We start from the raw sequence: 21,531 nt of genomic DNA on the forward strand, positions 1-21,531 counted from the left end.
GCTTTCAAGGAGCTTACAATCTAAGGTCCTTAACCTACATTCAGACATACATCCTGGGGCCAATTTAAACAATTAATAATTCAATTAACCTACCAGCATGTCTTTGGCGTGTAGAAGGAAACTGGAGTATGAGGGGGAAACCCATGCAGGCTCCAGGCAGGTAGTGCCGTAGTTAAGATTCAAACCGATGATCCTAGTGCTACCAGGTGGAATTGCTAACCAGTTAGCCACTGTGCTGCCCACATTACTTCTCTATGGTACCACTATATGTAGGAAAGTAGCCACCCTCTCTTGCTCACTCCGGTGATGGACTATGGGATTTGTAGTGTGCACAGAGTAGTGCACATGCCGCAACCATAGGTGTGCGCACAGGGTGTGCCAGGGCCATCACCCTGTGTGGCATGGATTCCCCGTGTTTAAACCTCTGATATTTCATATCATATATCATATCATTTGATATAAGCCACCTAACATGGATCCTAAGAAAAATATTAAATAAAATTGTAAAAAATAATAACAAAATAAAATAAAAATAAAAACTACTGACACCATTCACTGCCCTACTGACACAGTCCACTGCGCCGACAGTATAGATACACATGCATGCCCACATATGTCTTTGAGCTTTGAGTTGCACACCCTTATGCAATAGGCTGGTCACTCCTATGACCGCAACCAAAATGCACTGCTTAGTCCAAACAAAGGGGATTGGGGAAAAGAAGAGGTTCAGGAACTTACAATAAAACTATTTCACAAAAAATATATTATAGGGTCATTTTTTACTAGTAGTGGATGTGTGTTAATTCTTTTTGGAGTATAAGGACATAATTTAGTGTCACTTTAAAGTATATGTTGAATGTGCAGAGTTCTTGGACTGTGCATAGTAATCTGCACCACCAAGCCATTTTACCATAAAACTAGGAAGTGGTTTGGATCTTCTGCTCACCCTCTGTGTGAGATAAAAGGAAGATAATGAGCAGTTCCTGCACTGTTACAGCCGCTGGTATGATAAGCAGACCATGAACGCCTTGTGTGTGCCATCATGTTTAGTTTCTGCAGAATACCAGATGTGTTTCTTCATGGTAGCAAATTTCTTATCTGCTGCTTTACACATTCTCTTTGTGTAAATTACAAAGCACGCTCCATATAAACACAGCAACTCACTTGCTCCAGAAAACTTTTAACTGCTTGGCCTTTGCTTTATCTTACAGCTGCAGAAAATCACAGCTGGCCTTCTTTTGATCAACCCAAATTTTATGGTTCAATTGTATAATATATACTTATGTGTTCCCATGATGCTTTACTGACAGTATGGAGCTTTCTGTACCTGTGGTTATGCTATTGGTTTTATTATATTTCTATAAAAGTATTATGTACAGCACAAATGATATGTCTTGATTGTACTTGAGATCTCAAGGCCATGGGCTCATTTACATGGGCACTTAGCCCCCATACAGCAAGAATAGATTACTTTTCTGTTCAAGCACCAATTTGGGCACAGGCATTTACATTGACTGTATAGATGAGTACATAGCCCTGGATGCATAGGCTCTGAATCCGGTTCTATGCAACTTTCCCTGCGCCCAATTCGGCTGTGCAGGTCTGTACAGCTAAAGCGTGCCCATTCACTAATATTGGCTGCCTGTGCACAGTTCAGCAGTAGGATGGAAAAGTAAACAAAGGGCTCTTCACACTGTATGGGACTTATCCATGTGGTAATGGAGAGTGCATCCCACAGCTATCCCAGAGCCAAAAACTGCAATTTCCTATTTTAAATTGGATATTAGAGCACGTGCATTCAAAATATGCATTTATTCATATAATGTATAATAGTGCTATGTGAGCACGATTCTATTTGTAGCAATTGGCTTTCCCATGCTACATAGTGTAAACAAAAGCAGGATAGAATAGGAATGTTTTTTTACTACTGTTTGAATTGCAAGCCTTCCATATTACTACACAGAGAGGTAAAGGTAGACCAAATGTTTTTTAAATCACTGACCCTTTCAGTATATTTTGTATTTAATTATAGTTTTTGGGGTCTGTTGTAGTAGCCAAACACTCATTTCTATTAAATGTTTTGCTGAAAAAGTAGGTTTTTACCTACTTTGCTTGATAGCTGCATGTTTAATTACCGTGTGGTTAAAAGGCATGCTTTGTTGTTTTAAATGTCCTATATTGTTCTTTATTTCATTGAAAGCAGAGTATAACAGCTGTAGCACCTCATACTGTTGGCAGAGCATGCTATGTTGTGTAGAATTCAAGCCCTAACTCCAATTTTGTATATCAACTGTTCATGATTAGTCATTAAGGTAAAATCTTGCTAAGAGTAATACTGGCAGCCATTGTTAACCTACCTCTGAAGATGGTAGTTGCCAGGCTGTTATGCTGACTTGCAGATTTTGGTTCTTTTTAAGTCTCTGACCTGCAATAGGTATGTGTATCCGGAATGTCAGAGGTCCTCGTCTGCATATTTGTTGTGGGTTAGGACTGCACATTCGGCATTTGCCCAGCTTTTCTGAACATCTGAAAAAAATCAGCATAAAAAGCACTCCTAAAGCCATGTTTTGCAAAAGCGTTTAGAAGTGGTTAGTTCTGTTTAGTCGCGTCAGTTGTTTGGGTGTTCATTTATTCCATTGGTCAGAGTATTAATTTATTCTGGCTATTGAATGAATGAATGAATAATTCAGCACTAAATGCACCTATTGTATGTATGTATATGTTTAGGCACGTCAGATGTATTTTCTGCCGAAACACTCCTGTCCTGAATGAGCAAGTGATGTTTTTCTTCTGGCTCTAAATGCTCCTGCATGGAGACTTAGGCTAACATAGAGGGGTGTTTAAGGGCAGAAAAAAAACATTGAACGCACTTAAAAGTGGTGTTTTTGATACCCAGTGTGCATTAGGCCTTAGACCAGTGAGTGCCCAAACTTCAACACAAAACCAGCTTATTTATTTTAAAATGCCAACACTGCAATTTAACCTGAATACTGAGGTTTTAGTTTAGAAAAAACAACTTATACAGTGGTCCGAACGAATTAACATCTTTTGTCTTAAAAGAAAAACAGAAAAAGCAGAGCTTTCAATTATACAAACAGTTTTTTTATTGAAAAAAAATCAACTCTAGTAAATGAAAATAATTATTATAGTAATACATTGTACACATGGCCTGAAGCCAGGTAATTTATACAAACTTTTTAAATAATTATGTGCATGCATTTTTTTTTCGATCTCCAATCCAAGTACCGTTGGCGCTTGTATGGGGAAAACATATCAATAACTCTTACAGTCTTCTGCTGGATGAGATCGGGAAGGCAGGTGACCAGTGTGTAGGCTTCCAGGTACGATCAAGGAGGACAGGGTAGTAGGTTGTTAGAAGAAGCTACATCTTGTAGGCTGCCAGGTGCGATCGAGGAGGACAGGGTAGTAGGTTGTCAGAAGAAGCTACATCTTGTAGGCTGCCAGGTGCGATCGAGGAGGACAGGGTAGTAGGTTGTCAGAAGAAGCTGCATCTGAAGAAGCGGCTACAAGGCAGCTACACCCTGCATGCTGGCACTTGTAGTCCTCCAGCCGCCCATGTGCATACTTACCCGCCAATGCCCTGATTATCTACAGCACACTGCTGTCAAGCAGGGCTGGGGGAGGGGGGGGTTAGTGCTGACAATTGCTGACAGTCCAGTGTGCCCAATCAGAAAGTGCCTGGTACAGCCGCTTTCTGCACACCTTGGAGGACACCGCAGATTGGCACACTGCTGTGTTCTCTGAGGGTGTTGCAGGGATTGTATGCTGTGAAGCAGAAGCCAGGGAACATTAGGTCCACCATTAGGTAGGAAGGTAGCAGGGATAAATGGTTTATGATCGTGCAGTGTCCATCTGACAGCTTCCTAGGTTCGGCTGCCGGGGGTAGCGATCCAGTGACTTATAACTTGCATGCCCACAGAGAGGATTCCAGCTGTGGCACATGTGCCATAGGTTAGCCATTGCTGCCTTAGACTCTCTTAAAGCTTTGAGGCCAACCAGCATTTGTAAAATGGGAAGTCAGCAATGGTTACAGTTTAAAGATGTCTCAGACTCCGTCTTTATTATGATGTCAATAATAGAAAAATAAATGTTTACTGGGTTTCCAAGTGAAGATGCATGCATGTTATGGGTTCTTCTAAATGTGAATGATTTAAGTATACCTTTTATGTTGGTACAGTAGGTAAGTGTTAGAAGAGCCATGCTTAATGATACTTCTATTCTTTACAGGATGAATCAGCACAAACCTCCTTGCAGCCATGTAAAGTCCATGTACTCATACTGGTGCTTCATGGGGGGAATATCCTGGATACAGGCAGTGGAGATCAGAGTTCCAAGCAGGGTGACGTCAATACCATCAAGTCTGTGTTTGAGACAGTGATGAGGGTGCATTACCCAGCAGCATTAGGACACATTGCAGTCAGACTCGTTCCCTGTCCAGCCATCTGTTCAGAAGCATTCTCATTGGTATCCAAGTGAGTCACTTTGTCTTTTTTCCTGCACTGATTGCTTACCTGATCTTTCTGCATTTTTGTCTAATGTCCAGATTTTTCTTATTGTTACATGTTTGCCTTCTTTTTTTGGAAGAATCTCAGTATATACTTTGTCCCAGCTTGCAGCTGAAAGAGATTTTAGATACTTTTATAATAGAGTTTCAGGCTGTTTCTATCATCAAAGTTTTGCCAAAATGCAACTGCCTCGTTTGTTTTCAGAAATGACAGCTAGCTGAGGGGTCTTCATTCACGGGACTGCTATGGTCACTGGGCATACTAGCTGTAAAACAGATTTCACTAAAGTGGACCAATGTTTTACAGATACCACCGCAATTTTTCTTATATTGAAACCGTCACAACCATAGCTGTTAACACTGCAGAGCTTTTAAGATTGCTGCTTCTTCGGACCACTCAGGTATTAAAGTGCGAGAAGGGAGCTGGGGGTGTTGCCAAGCCACAAAGTGTGTGTATATGGATGCACACAGCCCAACTTGAGATCCCGTCTGCACAAGTGCTCCCACAAGCAGCCTGCTTGCTATGGGTGCAATTAGAGAAGAGGATGTGCCAAGAGTGCTGGTTAGGGTCTCCTGAAGAGGAGGTAAGGGACCACTTTTTGCAATACCATTGCACAGAGCAGGTAAGTACAACCACTTTAAGGGCTTTTGGAGCCACAAGTAGCATAGGCCCCCTACCCCTATAAATACTATTTGAGTAAAGCCTTATACACTCCTAGTGGGTTGAAAGAAAAAAAAACTGACAGCTCTGGTCGCAGCTGCTATACTAACAATCTGATGTTAGTACAGCGATCTCCCCTTACTGTGCTATTGTGTTCTGACAAGTAGATGGCCCACCCACCAGAACACTCCAGCCAGCGCTCTCAGACATTGGCTAAGAGCGACAATTGGGAGGCGGTCGGCAGACCTTTTTCAGTCATGAGCATTCGACAGAAGCCGTCTGAATGGCCAGATTCTGTCAGACCGGCTGCCATACACACAGGCCGAATGTCAGGTTTCTATTGAACCGGCTAATGCCGGCTAACATTCCGCCCATGTGTACTAGGCTTAAGTCTACTCATTTGTTTAGTGTGTGTGTGTAGATTTTTCTTTTTTACATCATTTTCTGTAGGCAGACTATTTTTCACACTCCATTTATTCTCTAATTATCATTTATATATGTATCCTTTGTTCTGCATTCAGGAGAAAATGTAAAACTGTTTTTCTAACTGCCTAAATAGTGTTAGCTAGAGGTGAGCTTTGGAGAGGGGGACAGGGTACAGGGGTAAGCTTTGGACAGAGGTACAGAGGTGAGCTTTGGAGAGGGGTACAGGGGTGAGCTTTGAACAGGAGTGCAGAGGTGAGCTTTGGACAGGGGTACGAGGGCTAGATTTGGCGAAGAGAACAGAGGCTAGCTTTGGCGATGGGCATAGGGGTGAGCTTTGGACAGTGATACAGTGGTGAGCTTTGGATGTTGGGGTGCAGAGGTGAGCTTTGGAGAGGGGTACAAGGGTGAGCTTTAAACAGGAGTGCAGAGATGAGCTTTGGGCATGGGGAAGCAGTGGACAGGAGGTTCAGAGGTTAATGTTGGGTGTTGCTTTTTTAGGGGGAAAAAGTTGTAAAGTCTTGACTGGGGAAGATTTTTACCTGATGGGGAGGGACAGCACAACATGCACAGAGCACCATAGCTTCTGGCTCCCCCCCCCCCTGCCAAATGCCTCCATAGCAAGCTGCTTGCAATAGGGCACTTATGGGTGCTCGCTCCCAAGCCCGCTCTGTGTGTCCATTGACACAGAGCGAGATTCAGCCCTGCCCCCTCCTAACTGGCTGTGATTGACAGCAGCAGGAGCCAATAGCTCCAGCTGCTGCCTCTCTGTCCAAAGAAGAGAGAACCGCTGCTCTCATGCACATTACTGGATTGAGTTGGGGATCAGTATAAGGGGGAGCTGCTTTCAGAAGGTTTTGCAGAGAATACACGAAGGTAAAAAAAAAAAAACATGTGCCTTAAAAACAATTTAAGTACACAAACAGTTTCATAGTTATTTTTAAGGTTAATTATGAAATTTGTGTATATTTTTCACATTTTTATAGTGATTATTTTTTTTATTTTTCATTCGTGTTACTTTGTGTGTCCTATTTTTCACATCTCTCCAGCTACTTGCTGCCCAGTGAATTGTAGGGTGGCCTTGTTTTAATTGTTTCACAGTAGCCTTGACAAGTGTAATGCAAAGTACGAGATCCATCTTAATAGCTGAATATCACCACAAATAATTTTTTTAAAGCTGTAAATATAAATATTTAGTTAGAAAAATTAAACATATAAGAAATATGCCATACAAAAATAAGAACAAAATCATAATATTACAGGGGAAAGATATATAAAACTTCATCTTTGTAATAGTCATCCACGTTACATAAATATTACAACAAAAAAAAAAATGTTCACTTAAGCTTTTCAAATCGAATAGATCTCTTCCTCATGAACTCTACAAAAGGCCGCCTCCATATGACATCATAGCCTGTCACATTCCCTGCAGGAATAGACTGTAATGTTAGGAATTTAAATGCAGCTGACGATAGTTTGTGACGCATTGGTAGAGATCTGGTTGTATGCAGCACGTATTCCGGCTATAGATGTAAACCGAGAATAAATCTAACGTATTCTCTTATAAGAGTCTAGCGTAAGCTTTTATTCACACTAATAATAATGGAAAAAAAATTGACTTTTGGTTCAACCAAGTCTCAATGATGTCTGTTAGATCTCAGTAATACAAAATGTTTGGAATATTTAAAAAAATCAGTTGGCTATTTGTCTACTCTTTTTTTTTTTTTTTTAAAGTTTGTAGCCCCCACTTTTGCAAGTCATGCAGCATTACTCTTGTGTCACAGCTGTTAGCTTTTGAGATAAAATAATCACAAATTAGAGAGTGCTTTCAGTCAGGTAGAGAGGAAGAAACTGTAAGGTACAGACACTCTGCAAAACTATGAAGCTAAACCAGCATAAATATTGGGCAAATATAGCTTTCCTCAGAACACATATCACATATCATTACAAATGATACATAGAAATGTGGTTCTTAGAAATATTACCAAATAGTGAGTAATTCCATGGATTCAAAAGGGAGTTGCCTGACACCCCATTCCAAAACCAAGATAGAAAAGTAGTCAACAAAAGGTACTGGGGGACTTATTTGGTGTATTACCTCCCAAAGAAAAATTAACATATAGCAGTTAAAAATAACAACTTTTTATTTTTATTAACTTAACCTAGTATAGCCAAGTTGATTAGCCAGATACATTTCTGTCTTAGAAATAGTACCCCACACTGAATATGTGCATTGAGCCTTTCTTTGTCCTTCTATATCTAAAAAAAAAAAAAAAAAAAAAATGGTTTACCTTTTAGGGATCTATAAAAGGTAGATGGCCCAGTGGTTAAAAATATTGGTCTTTGAAACGGTATAGCCCAACAGGTTATGTTGAGGTAGGCCAAAAAGGATCCAAGCCCTCTGCTGAGTCACAATAGTGCCTTCCTACAAGACCAAGGCTCTACATGTCTTGCTTCCGTCACCAATTAAAAAAAAAAAATAATAATCCTTGTTTTAGGATAGTGGATGGTGTCAAGGAACATAAAAGGAACGATTTCTGTGCCTCCGCTCTATAAAATTAGGCTGTATCTGTGCTATAGGACCAATGGTTTTGGATGTACAGTTTACCAAGTGGCAAAAAAGGAATGATTTGCATGGTTCTGCCCACTATCCTTTAATGTGGAATAATTTCTTATTTTTGGAGTTGGTGTTGGACATATGGCTAGATACTTTCTGTTCTGTGAAGGCTGTACTGTCCTTTGCATTGGTCTTTTTATATAACCTTTAGGATAAGCAAGATTGTTGCCCTATGAGCTAGAGCAATTTTATGTTAATAAAATATAAAGCTGTTTTTCAGGTTTTTAGAAATGTTGCCGTTCTCCACCTCTTTCTCATACACTTTAGGGAGCCTCTATTACCTGTGATAGCCATCACCAGCGAAAATCATCCTTTAAATACAGCTGAATGTTGGTTTTTACTGTTGTAGATGCTGTACTCTGGCCATAGGCTGCTAAACTCCAAGCTCCCCTGACATATAAAGCTTATTATAATGTGCTATACTGTGAAAACACATTACAGTATGTGTTATACAATAATGTGTAATCACAGTGTGACACACTGTAAACAACTATACGTGCCAAGAATCCTGTGAGTCTGAAAACCAGAAATCGAATGCCATACACAATATAATGTGATTATGAAATCTAAATATTCAAACTTATTTTTTTTTTTAAATTAAGTTTTGAAAGAAGAAATTAACTAAAGTAAGTGCTATACTATAAAAAGTATAGACTAAATATAATAAACAAGATACATGTAGGAGGATGAAACAATCTAAATAAGAAAGAGATTCAGTATAGTCAGTGCAACTTTAGGAGACAGTCGGAGAGTCGCTCATGCTATTGCAACAGTTCGGAACAACTAAGGAGAGCAGAAGGAGGTAAATAGAAGAAGGTTGGAAAAATAAGGTGGGCTGGACTAATTGATCTACAGCACCCAGGGATTCGAGGGGATGAGTTCTGGTTGCAAATTGGAAAAAGAGATTGCATGTACAGGTATATAGATCAGTGATACGTTTCTGCCTCCTGGAATTGTGGCTTTCAACATCTCAAGATTTTGCGGTGTAGGATAGATCATACAGGTAATGTCTTGATAACTGGAAAGACTTTTGTCTTACTACCCAGAGATTGGGAAAAGGCAAATTCCAAGATTATGGGGTATTTTTCTTGCTTGAAAGGCAAAAGTACTTTGCGTTCTGCCTTAAACAGATTGTAATCTTTTAAATTTAAGACAGATGTTACAAAGCTAAAATTATTGTTTAATATCTAGCCGTTTCAATGTTTTGTACAAAGAGGAGCTATGCTGCATAATTTTAGGTTAGTGGTGATGTGCTTGTTAAACATGCTGTTTCAATCACAGTACCCATGGTAATTATTAGGGCTATTCTGTATAAACTGAAAGAAGATGAAAGGGATAGTCATAACCTGTAGGACTTGTCTGCTTGAATTTATTTTTTAAACCAGGGGACTCCAATCTGTGGCTGGTGGGCTGGATGTGGCCCTTTACTTGCTTTATCCAGCCCTTTGGGCATTATTCCTCCCACTGACACCAACAATTAGGTGCTATTTTTCTCACTGATATCAGAGATGGGGAACAAATTCTCCCACTAACACCAATGATGGGGCACTATTCCTCCCACTGACACCAATGATGGGGCACTATTCCTCCCACTAACACCAATGATTGGGCACTATTCCTCCCACTGACACCAATGATGGGGCACTATTCCTCCTACTGACACCAATGATGGGGCACTATTCCTCCTACTGACACCAATGATGGGGCACTATTCTTCCCATTGACACCAGATATGGGGCACTATTCTTCCCACTGACACCAATTATGGGCCACTATTCTTCCCACTGACACCAATTATGGGGCACTATTCCTTCCACAGACCCAATGATGAGACATATTCCTTCACTGACACCAGATATGGGGCACTATTCCTCCCACTGGCACTAATTATGGGGCACAATTCCTCCCGCTGACACCAATGATGGGACACTGTTCCTTCCACTGACATCAGTGATGGGGCACTATTCCTCCAACTGACAGTGATGGGGCACTATTCCTCCCACTGACACCAATGATGGGGCACTATTCCTCCCACTGACATCAATTATGTAATTTTTTTTACACCCAACTGACCACCAAGCCTTTGCGATTTTCTACTCCCACAGATGCCAGGCCATTTTCTACTCCCAAAAAACAATAAGGGGAAACACCTTTCTCCTGCGCTTGGAATCCAAGCCTCCCGACCACACTCCTCCCGGGACTCACACCTGGCTTCTCAGATGGCTAAGGTCTTGCTGCCCATAACGGACTGGGGTAGTCCACCGATACTAAAAGCAAAGAAAACAAAGAAAGGGCGCACCGACCTAGCGCATTATCCTCAATAAAAGGCTTTATTTGTGCAACATTAAAAAGTGGCTACTCACAGACATAGATGTAAATATAGCATATCGAGCTCATTTGCCCAAGTGTCCGGATAAGTCCAAATATTTGGACTTATCCGGACACTTGGGCAAATGAGCTCGATATGCTATATTTACATCTATGTCTGTGAGTAGCCACTTTTTAATGTTGCACAAATAAAGCCTTTTATTGAGGATAATGCGCTAGGTCAGTGCGCCCTTTCTTCATTTTCTTTGCTTTCATTTTCTACTCCCACAGATGCCAGGCCATTTTCTACACCCACTGGCCATAGTCTGGCCCCACTAAAGTTTGAAGGGCAGTAAACTGACTCTTTGTTTCGAAAGTAAGGAGTCTCCTTTTTTAAATTATAGTAGATAAAATAATTCCTGAACTCTTTTTAATCATAGACTAGTTCTATAGGTTTCTTGTGTTTTGCGCTTCAGAAAATGACAAAGTAAATTGTTGGATGTTTAGCTTACACTGTATAAGCAATTGTATGAAAGTTTTCTAATATCATATTAATAGTAAAAAGAAGATTCTTGATAAGCTTAACTTTTTTATCTATACATGCAATCCATAACTAATGACTGTTAACTGATACTAATCATTGTAATATTTGTTTGCAGTTTAAGCCCTTACAGTTATGATGAAGGTTGTTTATCTAATAGTCAGGACCACATCCCTCTCGCTGCTCTCCCTCTGCTGGCTACATCATCGCCTCAGTACCTGGAAGCTGTGGCAACGGTCATTCATCGTGCCAACCAGGTGTATGCGGACTTCACTAAGTCACAAGAAGGCATATCCTTCACTGGGCAGGTGAGCTTAAGGATACAAGCATTGCCATGTTTTTGTGTATTTAAATGACACTTCTGTCTTAGTGGTTAATATGAGGAATTTTCTTAATGATGATACTTTTCACAGTGGCAGGTGTCAAAATAGGAAATTTGCTCTCACTACCTGTTGTATCACTCGCACAAGAAGTTAGGGGAAATCTGCCTAACAAGGTTCACGCAATTAAAACCTGACAATCCAAAATGGAATTAAATATGTTTTGCCTGGAGTATGCCTCAGGCTTGTTCCTGCTCTCACTTCCTCACACTTGCTGTGCATTTATTGTTGTTTGCTCCAATAAACTGCTTTATTTTACCTACATCCCCGTGCAATCTGGTTTTCTGGCACCCTCACAGTACACAAGGGACATGAATCCTGACGATGCAGGTGCTCCTACCCCCCCCCCCCCCAATGCTGGTTACAGGGCTCGATCAACAAGATCCGTTTTTGGGTCAGTTTGCTCAGGCATTGCTTGCACGCGCAGCACACCCCGCTACTGGTGCTGCTAGGCCGGTGGTTCCTCCTGTTGTTGCCCCTGCTTCAGTTCCATTAAAGGGCCCTGGGCAATTCAGTGCACTGGGGCCCTGCCTACACAATCCCCCACGAGAATAAAAATGAAAATTATCGATAACGCTATATTTATTAGTACAGCAGTGCCAGGCTAATGACAGCTCCCAAGTTCAGCAGCTGGGTCCGGTGAACACACACACAGACGGGAGTCAGACTCGACTGTCCTGTGTGTGCCTATTCCTGCAGTTGTGGGCTCACCCTCCACAGCCTAAGTTGCCTGACAGCAGCGCAGGTCCGACAGGCCCTTGCCACCTGCTAAGTTCGGCGGCAGGATGCACCCGAGAATCAGGACTAATGCTTGGCTAGGTCGCTGGACAGGTGGGGCCCCCCGGGCAACTGCCCAGTGTGCTCATTTGGTAAGATGGCCCTGACCCGCTTCTGCTCCTGCAGTTGCAGCTGGAGTTGCTGTTACCAGAGGGATGACTGGTTTAGCCCCCCCCCGCCCCGCAGCGCCATGGGGGTGAACCCGAGTTAGTGTCGTGGCTTCCTAAACCAAGTGGGCATTTATTATAAGATGGTTCCTCAGGCGTTTCCTTCTGACAGGTCCAAGGTGGGCTTACTAATCTCGTTGGTCTCAGACAAGGCCTTGGCCTAGGCGAATCCCCTATGGGAGAACGATAATCCTGTGATACTTGATTACACAAAGCTTGTTGCCTCCTTTCGTAGGGTATTCAATGTGCCTGCTCACTCTGCCTCTGCTGCTAAGGTGCTCCTGTCCATTCAACAGGGTATACGAACCATTGGCGAGTATGCCATTGAATTTCGTACCCTGGCAGCAGAGGTGGGCTGGAAAAATGAAGCTCTGGTGGCTGTCTTCTCTCATGGTCTCTCCATTGCATTAAAGGACGGAATTGCAGCCAAGGATCTCCCTGACGAGCTCAAGGCTCTCATTTCCTTCCTGATTTTGATCAATACAAGGCTCAGAGAGAGACCATGGTTTAAGGTGCGCCTGCGGAGACCTCCTACCAGATTGGCTCCTACGTTTTCTTTCCCACCCATTCCTCCCTCACCTCCCACGCTTCCTGGGGATGGTGTGTCTGGCTGTGAACCCCTGCAGCTGAGGTTCACTCGCCTTTCCGAGACTGACCGGGCTTTTAAGAGGAGGGAGGGCCGATGCCCTTTATTGTTGTCTTGGTGGGCATTTCCTGAAATCTTGTCCGACCCGTCTTGGAATTGCTCGCACCTAAGTTCCTTAGGCAGATCTTAGGTGGAATTTCCTCGCCCCCCCCTCCCCCCGGTTTCCCGTAAAGATAAACCACTAATCACAGTTGTCCTTTCCTGGGCAGCAGTGGTTACTCAGGCGTTGGTAGACTCTGGCGCTGGCGGGTATTTTATTTGACCGTACGTTTGCTATTGAGAATTCCATACCCTTGCAGCCTTGTGTTTCTCCACTAGTTATCGAGGTGATTGATGGCAGACCCCTGCAGCCACCACAGGTTACCCGCGAGACTGTTCCAGTTGATATGGCGATAGGGGTTGCTCACAGGGAGTCGACCTGTTTCCAGGTTATTTTGTCTCCACACTACTTTTGGGATACCCTTGGCTTCAGAAACACAATCAGACCTTTGATTGGCAGTCGGTTCGAGATCCTCTCTTGGTCTCCACAGTGTAGCACTGTCTGTATCCATGGGCCTGGTAGGGTATTCTGTACCTCCTCGCATACAGTGTTGCCTGCTGAATATCAAGATGTATTTGACAAGGTGCGCGCTGGAACTCTTCCTCCTTATCGTCTGTACGATTGTGCCATAGACTTGTAACCTGGTGCCATTCCCCCTTGTGGCAAGGTTTATCCCCTCTCCATTGCAGAGAATAAGACCATGGAGGAGTGCGTTGCGGATGCGCTTGCCGGGGGCACATTCGCAAGTCCACTTCTCCAGTGGGTGCCGGTTTTTTTTTCGTAAAGAAAAAGGGGGGTGAGTTGAGACTTTGCATTAAATCTAGGGGCCTCAATCGCTTCACAGTCAAGAATGCATACCTGATTCCGTTGATTATTGAATTGTTCGACCGCCTCAAGGGAGCAACGGTCTTTATCAAGCTTGACCTAAGGGCCGCGTATAACCTCGTAAGGATCAAGGAGGGCTATGAGTGGAAGATCGCGTTTAATACCATAACCAGTCCTTACAAATCTCTGGTGATGCCCTTTGGTTTGTGCAATGCGCCCGCTGTCTTCCAGGAGTTAATCAATTATGTATTTTGTGATATGTTGCAGCAATGCGTGGTAGTCTATTTGGACGACAGCTTGATTTTCTCGGACTCCATTGAATCACACTACCTGGATGTCAGACGGGTGCTGCAATGGTTACGCGAGAATGGACTTTTCTGTAAGCTTGAGAAATGTAAATTCCACCTGTCTCAGGTTGCCTTCTTGGGCTACATCATTTCTGCTGAAGGGTTCTCTATGGACCCTCAGAAGGTTTCGGCTGTTCTACAGTGGCCTCGCCCTAGTGGTCTCCGTTCCATTCAGCGTTTCCTTGGGTTTGCCAACTACTACATCTTGATTTACTCTGACTCTATTGAATCACACTACCTGGATGTCACTGTCACTGTTTTTGACAGGTTCCCTTCCCCACTTCTGGGAGACAGCGCCGCGGTGCCGTCCCTCGGAACTTCCGTCCCCTTTCTCCTTCCCCTGCCGCCAAGACAATGAGAATGCGCAATGCGCTTCGCGCAGGGAACCGGCTGTGAAGTCAGAAGGCTTCATTGCGGGTTTGCCCTAGAGGGGATGGCGGCGGCATCACCCGGCAGCTGATCCGAAAATCGGCTGGGTGCTGATTTTGCAGGCTCCCTGGACGGGTAAGTGTCTATATATTAAAATTTAGCAGCTACAGTATTTGTAGCTGCTGAGTTTTTTTTTTTCACAGCTGGAACACCGCTTTAAGAAAATAAACAACTTTCCTGAAGTATCGTGACAAACAGCTGAGAAGTCTATTTTGAACATACTGAAGGTGCCTTGCTGTTTCACAAGATGTTTGTGATGGATTTATCAAGAGGGACAAAGCAGTCATTATACATGAGATTAAAGTGTTCTCTGAATCTAAAAGGTTATAGATTAGAGAACAGTAGCAGAGTATATGTTGTAAGAATTGAAAGAGGGAAAATAATTATTCCTCCCTTTTTTTATGTGGGGCTTATTATGTGTGGTAGTTGATATTGGGAACTGTAATCATCATCAAAGCCAAGTACCTTAAAGTTACTTTCAGTTACTTCAACTTTTAAGCAATGGAAGTCATTTATCATAAAGAAATTACCATGGATGTCTCTGGGGGATTTAAATCATTAGGTAATAAATCAGGAAGCACTCTTCAAGCACTTAGTAATTACAGACTTGAGAGCATTACCACAAATGCATTAACACTGTAGTTAAGTCCTGTCCTAGTGAAATTACCAGACAGATGTTGCTCTATGTAACTGCTATGGAAAGTATTGTGTTTTATCCTGCAATTTTTCCTTTTGGTTATATAAGGTTATTTCCTTTTGTTTAGAAGGAAACTAAAACCAGAACAGCCATATGTTCTGATAAGGAAGAGGCATATCTATCTAACCTGATTTAGAATTCAGCCTTTGTGGTTATACCAGCCATGGCATGGAACAAGACTTGTTCTATGAGATCCACATGTTACTCTTTAATCGCTACAATTTATACACTAACATATAATAACACATTTAATTTCTTCATGTAGGCAGATTACATTCCAGTAGTAAACCCCAAAGGTTTGCTTTAACATAAGATTTGCATATTGTGATAATATGCATATTGCAATATTAAATATTGCATATTGTGATTACAGGGGCCTCAAACATAGCCACTAACTTCTTTTGAAGGGTTAGACTTTCATGTATTTATATTACTCAAACAACCTCCAATTATATACAGTAAATAGAGTTTAAATAATGAAGTGGTTCATGGGTCCAGTATTCCACTGAACTACATTTTCTGGTCCCTTTAGGCTTACTTATCATTTGTTATGTAATGCAAGTTTAATTTCAACACAGACTGAGAATCCACTACCACGCAGAAAGTTAGCCTCCCCTAAAAAGCAAAGCTTGTACATATTGAGCATAAATAGCAACATGTGTAGAAATTTTTAAAACTGCAGTCTCTTGTTTTAACCACTTTTAAAAGTTTGAATTACACATTTTAGGGCAGGTGCCTCAAATGTATTGATCTATCAATGTGTATTACATCCAGGCAAAATGTCACTGCAATTTTCCCAACAGCCCTTTTGTCTGAAGAAAACCTGCCAAGAGACACATGGAGGTGCCATAGTTGAGCTGGATAAAGTATGCAGATCAGGAGTGTAAAGCAGGCCATAGATGATGCGATTTTCTTTCCTGCAACCACTGACTGTGTTGATGTGGAAATCCCTCCTGTGGAGCTATTGTGTTCTCCCGGCGGGTGGATCTGTACCTGCTAGGAGAACACAGTCATTATTGCTAGAGGCTATAGCTGCTGGCAATAATCGCATGTAAAAATCCGACATGCTGGTTGTACCCAAGTCGATCGATGGACTGACTTGGGAACAAACAGCCTGCCCATAGATGGTTCCAATCTTGGCTGCTCCCTGCTGAACCAGCCAAGATTCGAACCATCTATGGTCAGCTTTAGTGTAATCAGAAGTCCTTATCTACCTGCTTGTTCCACATTAATGCCAAAGGACCGGCATTATTTCAAGGCAATGAGCATTTTCTCTCAGTAGCTAATTATGGAGGTGTGCTTAGACGTTATGCGCCCTGCTACCCATGTAAAGCTCTCAGATTGTTTGTGTTAGGCAGTGGTTTAAAAAGAGGGCAAAGAGGAACAGCGCCTAACTGCACTCACATAGAATGCATGGTAAGCAGAGTTTCTCTACATAGGCAGTAAAGATGAGTGGTGGGACATCTTGACCAGAGACCAAATGTAAATTGGTTAGAAACAACAAAATACAATCAGGTCCACCAGTTAATACTGTAAAACTGGGCTTGTTTTATCTTTACATGGGACATTTATTTTATGATTGGTGGATTTTCTTTTTCGCCTGAGTGTTGTCAGGAACCAGAGTGCAAAGCTGGGGTTAGAAAGACAGTCTGCATAAGAATTCGACTTAACTGTCAAAGTTGATGTAGAAATTGGGCCAAGCCGGTGGACATGAGTGTGATTTGTTTTTAATTTCCTCTAATAAAATGTATATCATTTTTATTAATTGTCTTGATTGCCTTAAAAATCCCATTCTTTGAGGATTTATCTATTGTTTTGTAACATATGTAGGGATGATGGCAATCACACTCCCAGCCACCTAGTCACCACTTTATTAGCTGGTGGACATGATACAGTGGAGTGAACAGAATGATGGGAAGTTAAGAAAGAGGATCAGACAAGTGTACTGAGTACTGAGCCCCTGAGTTTTCACATTGTTTTCCTTTCACTCCTCTACCTGGAGCTGTAACGCCTACATTCTGATCTTCTATTTTCTTTGCAGGTGTGTTTAGTTGGCGACTGTGTTGGAGGGATTTTGGGATTTGATGCCTTATGTTACAGTAATCAGACTGTGTCTGAAAGTCAGAACAGCAGCCGCAGAGGAAGCGTTGTGAGTGTTCAGGTATCACACACTGTTCTATTGTTAATTGACAAAAGGTATATTTAATATTTGTGTGCTAGACAACCCTAACTTTTACCAGTCCCTTACAGAAAGCAAACTCATGATGCTTCTACATCTAAGTTGACACTTCTCTTTGATATATTTGAATTTAATAGATCACATTGTGTCTCTGGCATTGTATCTTGCTGGGGTTTGAATATTTGGGTGTGCCTGTAGTGGTGACATCAGATTGTAAGCTAAGTTGTAACATAGATCAATGTGAATGGTGCTGTGTTCTCTATATTACATATGCTGATTATATAAAATAAGCCATATGATCATCTTCTGTTGTCTATACAGTAATTTATAAAGTATATATTACAATGCAATGCCCACTTGCCAAGGCGTGTATCAGAAAGATCACAATCAGTCTGGAAAAACATTGTGACCTGTCAGTTCCCTTGTAAAATTAGCAGCTTTTTTGTGATTATTTAGGCCTCCTACAAAATTTTGTCCATGCAGTCTGATGGTCTCTTTACATCTAAGGCCAGCAAACATGTGGATGCAAGACAAATGCCCTAAGGCTGCATTCACATTACAGTGACACGTTCACAAACGCACCTAACAAATCACTCATTGTTCAAAAAGATATTTTTGCCACATTAGTCACATGTGGGTAGCCTATTATAATTAATGGGCTGCCCTGTGCATGGAGTGCAAAAATGTGCATTCACATGAAACGCCAGATAGTTTGAATGGTGGTTTAAGGTACAGTTTTTTTCACTTAAAGAGGTTGTAAACTCTTTTTTTATTTTCTTTTTTCTTACTTACCCTGCAAGAGAAACACATAATGAGCTAGTATGCGATGCATACTAGCTCATTATGAAATACTTACCTTAGAACGAGCCCCCGCCGTGCCGTCCGCTTAGCTGGATGACGGGCGACATGTCTAGTCGCCCGTCTTCCGGGATCGCGGCATCCGGCCATCTGATTGGCCGGAGCCGCGGTGACGTCACTCCCGCGCACGCGCGCGGGAGCCGACAGTAACGGCACGGAGTTCTGAAGGAACGGCACGAGCGGCCGTTCCTTCAGTGCGCCTGCGCCAGTGACGTCACTGGATGCTTCTAAGGTAAATATCTCCTAAACGGTACATGTTTAGGAGATATTTACAGTACCTATAGGTAAGCCTTATTATAGGCTTACCTATAGGTACAAGTTGTAGAGGAGGGTTTACTTCCTCTTTAAGCAAGAAAAAGAAAATATTGTATTACACATTATAACAAATGAGGACTTAAGGGCTTGACTTTGCCAATCCTTCTCGCAAACAGATTACGTTAGATGAAGTCGATTGAATTACTCCATAAAAGCAAGGTGGAAAGTAAACATCAAGACATTCTCTGAAAGCTCATTTGGGATCATTTCATATTAGGAGGGTCATAAAATTTGCAGAATGGAGTCGCTATACATTTTCTAATATGAATAAACTTTTAAACACAGATGGCCAGAATATACATGCATAGGCGTGAGGACCATAAGGTTTAGCAGATAATATTCTGTTTACAGGACAGCCTGAAGGGCTGTCAGTTTTCTTTTTGTTTTTAGTGCTTGTACTTGTATTTTTGGTGCTTTGATGTTAATGAAATTAACAAAAGGGGCATTAGATGGGCAACAATAAGACGACCGCCAAAACAGGAATGGTTTTGCAGGTTGAGGCCACTGACATTTTTTTCCCTACTCATCATTTCTGACTGCTTTTCACTAGTTTTTCATTTGGTTAGGGTCAGTGTCACTACTGGTAGTATGAGACGATACATGAACCCTATAGAGCAGTGATGGTGAACCGTGGCATCCCAGATGTATTGGAACTACATTTCCCATAATGCTCATACACTCTGTAGTGTAGTTGAGCATCATGGGAAATGTAGTTCCAAAACATCTGGGGTTCCAAGGTTTGCCATCACTTCTTTAGAGGTTGCACAGGCAGTCCAACTGCTCCAGCGTGGCACATCAATACGTGCCATTGCCAGAAGGTTTGCTGTGTCGCCCAGTCTCAAGAGCATGGAGGTGATTCCATAAGACTGGCAGTTACTGTAGGAGAGCTGGGTAGGGTCATAGAAGGTCCTTAATCCATCAGCAGGACCTGTATCTGATCCTTTGTGCAAGGAGGAACAGGATACAGCAGGCCACTGGTGTGAATGTCTCTGACCAAACAATCAGAAACAGACTTCATGAGGGTGGCCTGAGGTTCATGAGGGTGGCCTGAGGGCCCGACGTTCTCTAGTGGGCCCTGTGCTCGTTGCCTGACACCATGAAGCTCGATTGGCATTTGCCATTGAACACCAGAATTGGCAGATCTGCCACTGGTGCCCCATGCTTTTCACAGATAAGAGCAGGTTCACCCTGAGCACATGTAACAGACGTGAAAGGGTCTGGAGAAGGTATGGAGAACATTATGCTGCCTATAAAATCAGTAATGGTCTTGGAAGGCATATCAATGGAGGGACGCAGAGACCTCTACAGGCTAGACAATGGCAACCTGACTGCCATTAGGTATCGGGATGACATCTTTGTATCCATTGTCAGACCCTACGCTGGTGCAGTAGTCCTGGGTTCCTCCTGGTGCACGACAATGCCCAACCTCATGTGGCGAGAGTATGCAGCCAGTTCCTGGAGGATGAAGGAATTGATACCATTAAATGGCCCCCATGCTCGTCTGACCTAAAACCAATAGAATACCTTTGGGACATTATGTTTTGGTCCATCCGACGCCGCCAGGTTGCACCTCAGTCTGTGTTCAGGAGCTCAGTGATGTCCTGGTCCAGATCTGGGAGGAAATACCCCTGGACACCATCCATCGTCCCAATAGGAGCATAATTGAAGCTGCCAGGCATGCATGCATGCACGTGGGGGGCCATACAAACTACTGTGTACCATTTTAAGTTGCTGCAATGAAGTTTCAGCATAATGGACTAGCCTGCTGCATAATTTTTTCACTTTGATTTTCGGGGTGTCTTTGGATTCAGCCCTCTGTATGTTGATCATTTTCATTTCCAAATATTTCAAATAATGTGGCATCCTTTCCTTCCGAACACATTACCCAGTCCATATCCAAATGGATATCCAGCATGATATTTTTCCCCAATGAGATTTGATAGTTTTTCAAAGTGTTCCTTTCATTTTTTTGAGTATGTATGTATGTATATATATATATATATATATATATATTGAAATTCATCCACTTCCTAAGTATCTGTTACCATCTTAAATCTGAATCTTAGGCTATTACAATCACGTGAGAGAAAACAGTCCTTGTGCTTCTGTTCACCCCCCCCCCTTGCTTGTTACCTATATTAACTAGAAAGTGCTTGAACACTAGAAATGCAACAACTTGTCCTTCAGTGATATTTCCATACCATAGACACATCTGCCAGGCAGGGTTTAGGCCCCATTCACACCTCAGCGTTTTGTAGCCTGAGAAAAAAATAAATGATTCTCTATGGAGATGGTTCACTTCTCCACACCAAGTCTTCTGAAGCCAAACGCCTGAAGCTCAAAAACAGTTCTAGAGCTTTTTTTGTAGCTCGAATCGGGCAGATTTGAACGTTATTGGCGCGTTTTATATTCCCACAGAAATTATTGAATATGCGCCATTTGCACATTTTTTGTGCATGTTTTCTCACAAATTTATGCTCAAATAAAAAAATGTAAAAAATAAAATCTTAATAATTTATAAATAAATAAATTTAAAAAAAATACAAACATAACCAAAAATCATCATAGATAATAAATAAAATAAATTAATAATGTAATAATACATAAATAATAAACACCTTAAAAATGATTATACAAATTGTTATATTTATTATTATTATTATTATTAATAATAATAATAACAATCAAACAAAAAAATTAATTATTATTATTAATAATAATAATAATGTATTTATCTCGTGTTAGGGTGTTTAGTTATTTATTATTTTATTTTTTAAAAAACATAACCAAAAATCAT

The 21,531-nt window shown here is 41.8% G+C and overlaps 1 protein-coding gene across 10 annotated transcripts in view; it reads left to right on the forward strand.

Moving 5' to 3' along the window:
* The window catches only part of PITPNM2 (phosphatidylinositol transfer protein membrane associated 2), a 428,296-nt gene that overhangs the window by 323,323 nt on the left and 83,442 nt on the right, over positions 1 to 21,531 (forward strand). For 9 of the 10 annotated variants that reach the window (XM_082258328.1, XM_082258333.1, XM_082258336.1 and 6 more), the window contains exons 10-12: positions 4,249 to 4,493; positions 11,193 to 11,382; positions 17,424 to 17,543. In XM_082258328.1, coding sequence (XP_082114454.1) covers positions 4,249 to 4,493; positions 11,193 to 11,382; positions 17,424 to 17,543 — 555 coding nt within the window. The remainder of the gene's footprint in view (positions 1 to 4,248; positions 4,494 to 11,192; positions 11,383 to 17,423; positions 17,544 to 21,531) is intronic. The other variant, XM_082258332.1, reaches the window with a different exon arrangement.

Source organism: Pelophylax lessonae, assembly GCF_965119305.1.
Source record: "Pelophylax lessonae genome assembly, chromosome: 1".
NCBI classification, from domain to species: domain Eukaryota; kingdom Metazoa; phylum Chordata; class Amphibia; order Anura; family Ranidae; genus Pelophylax; species Pelophylax lessonae.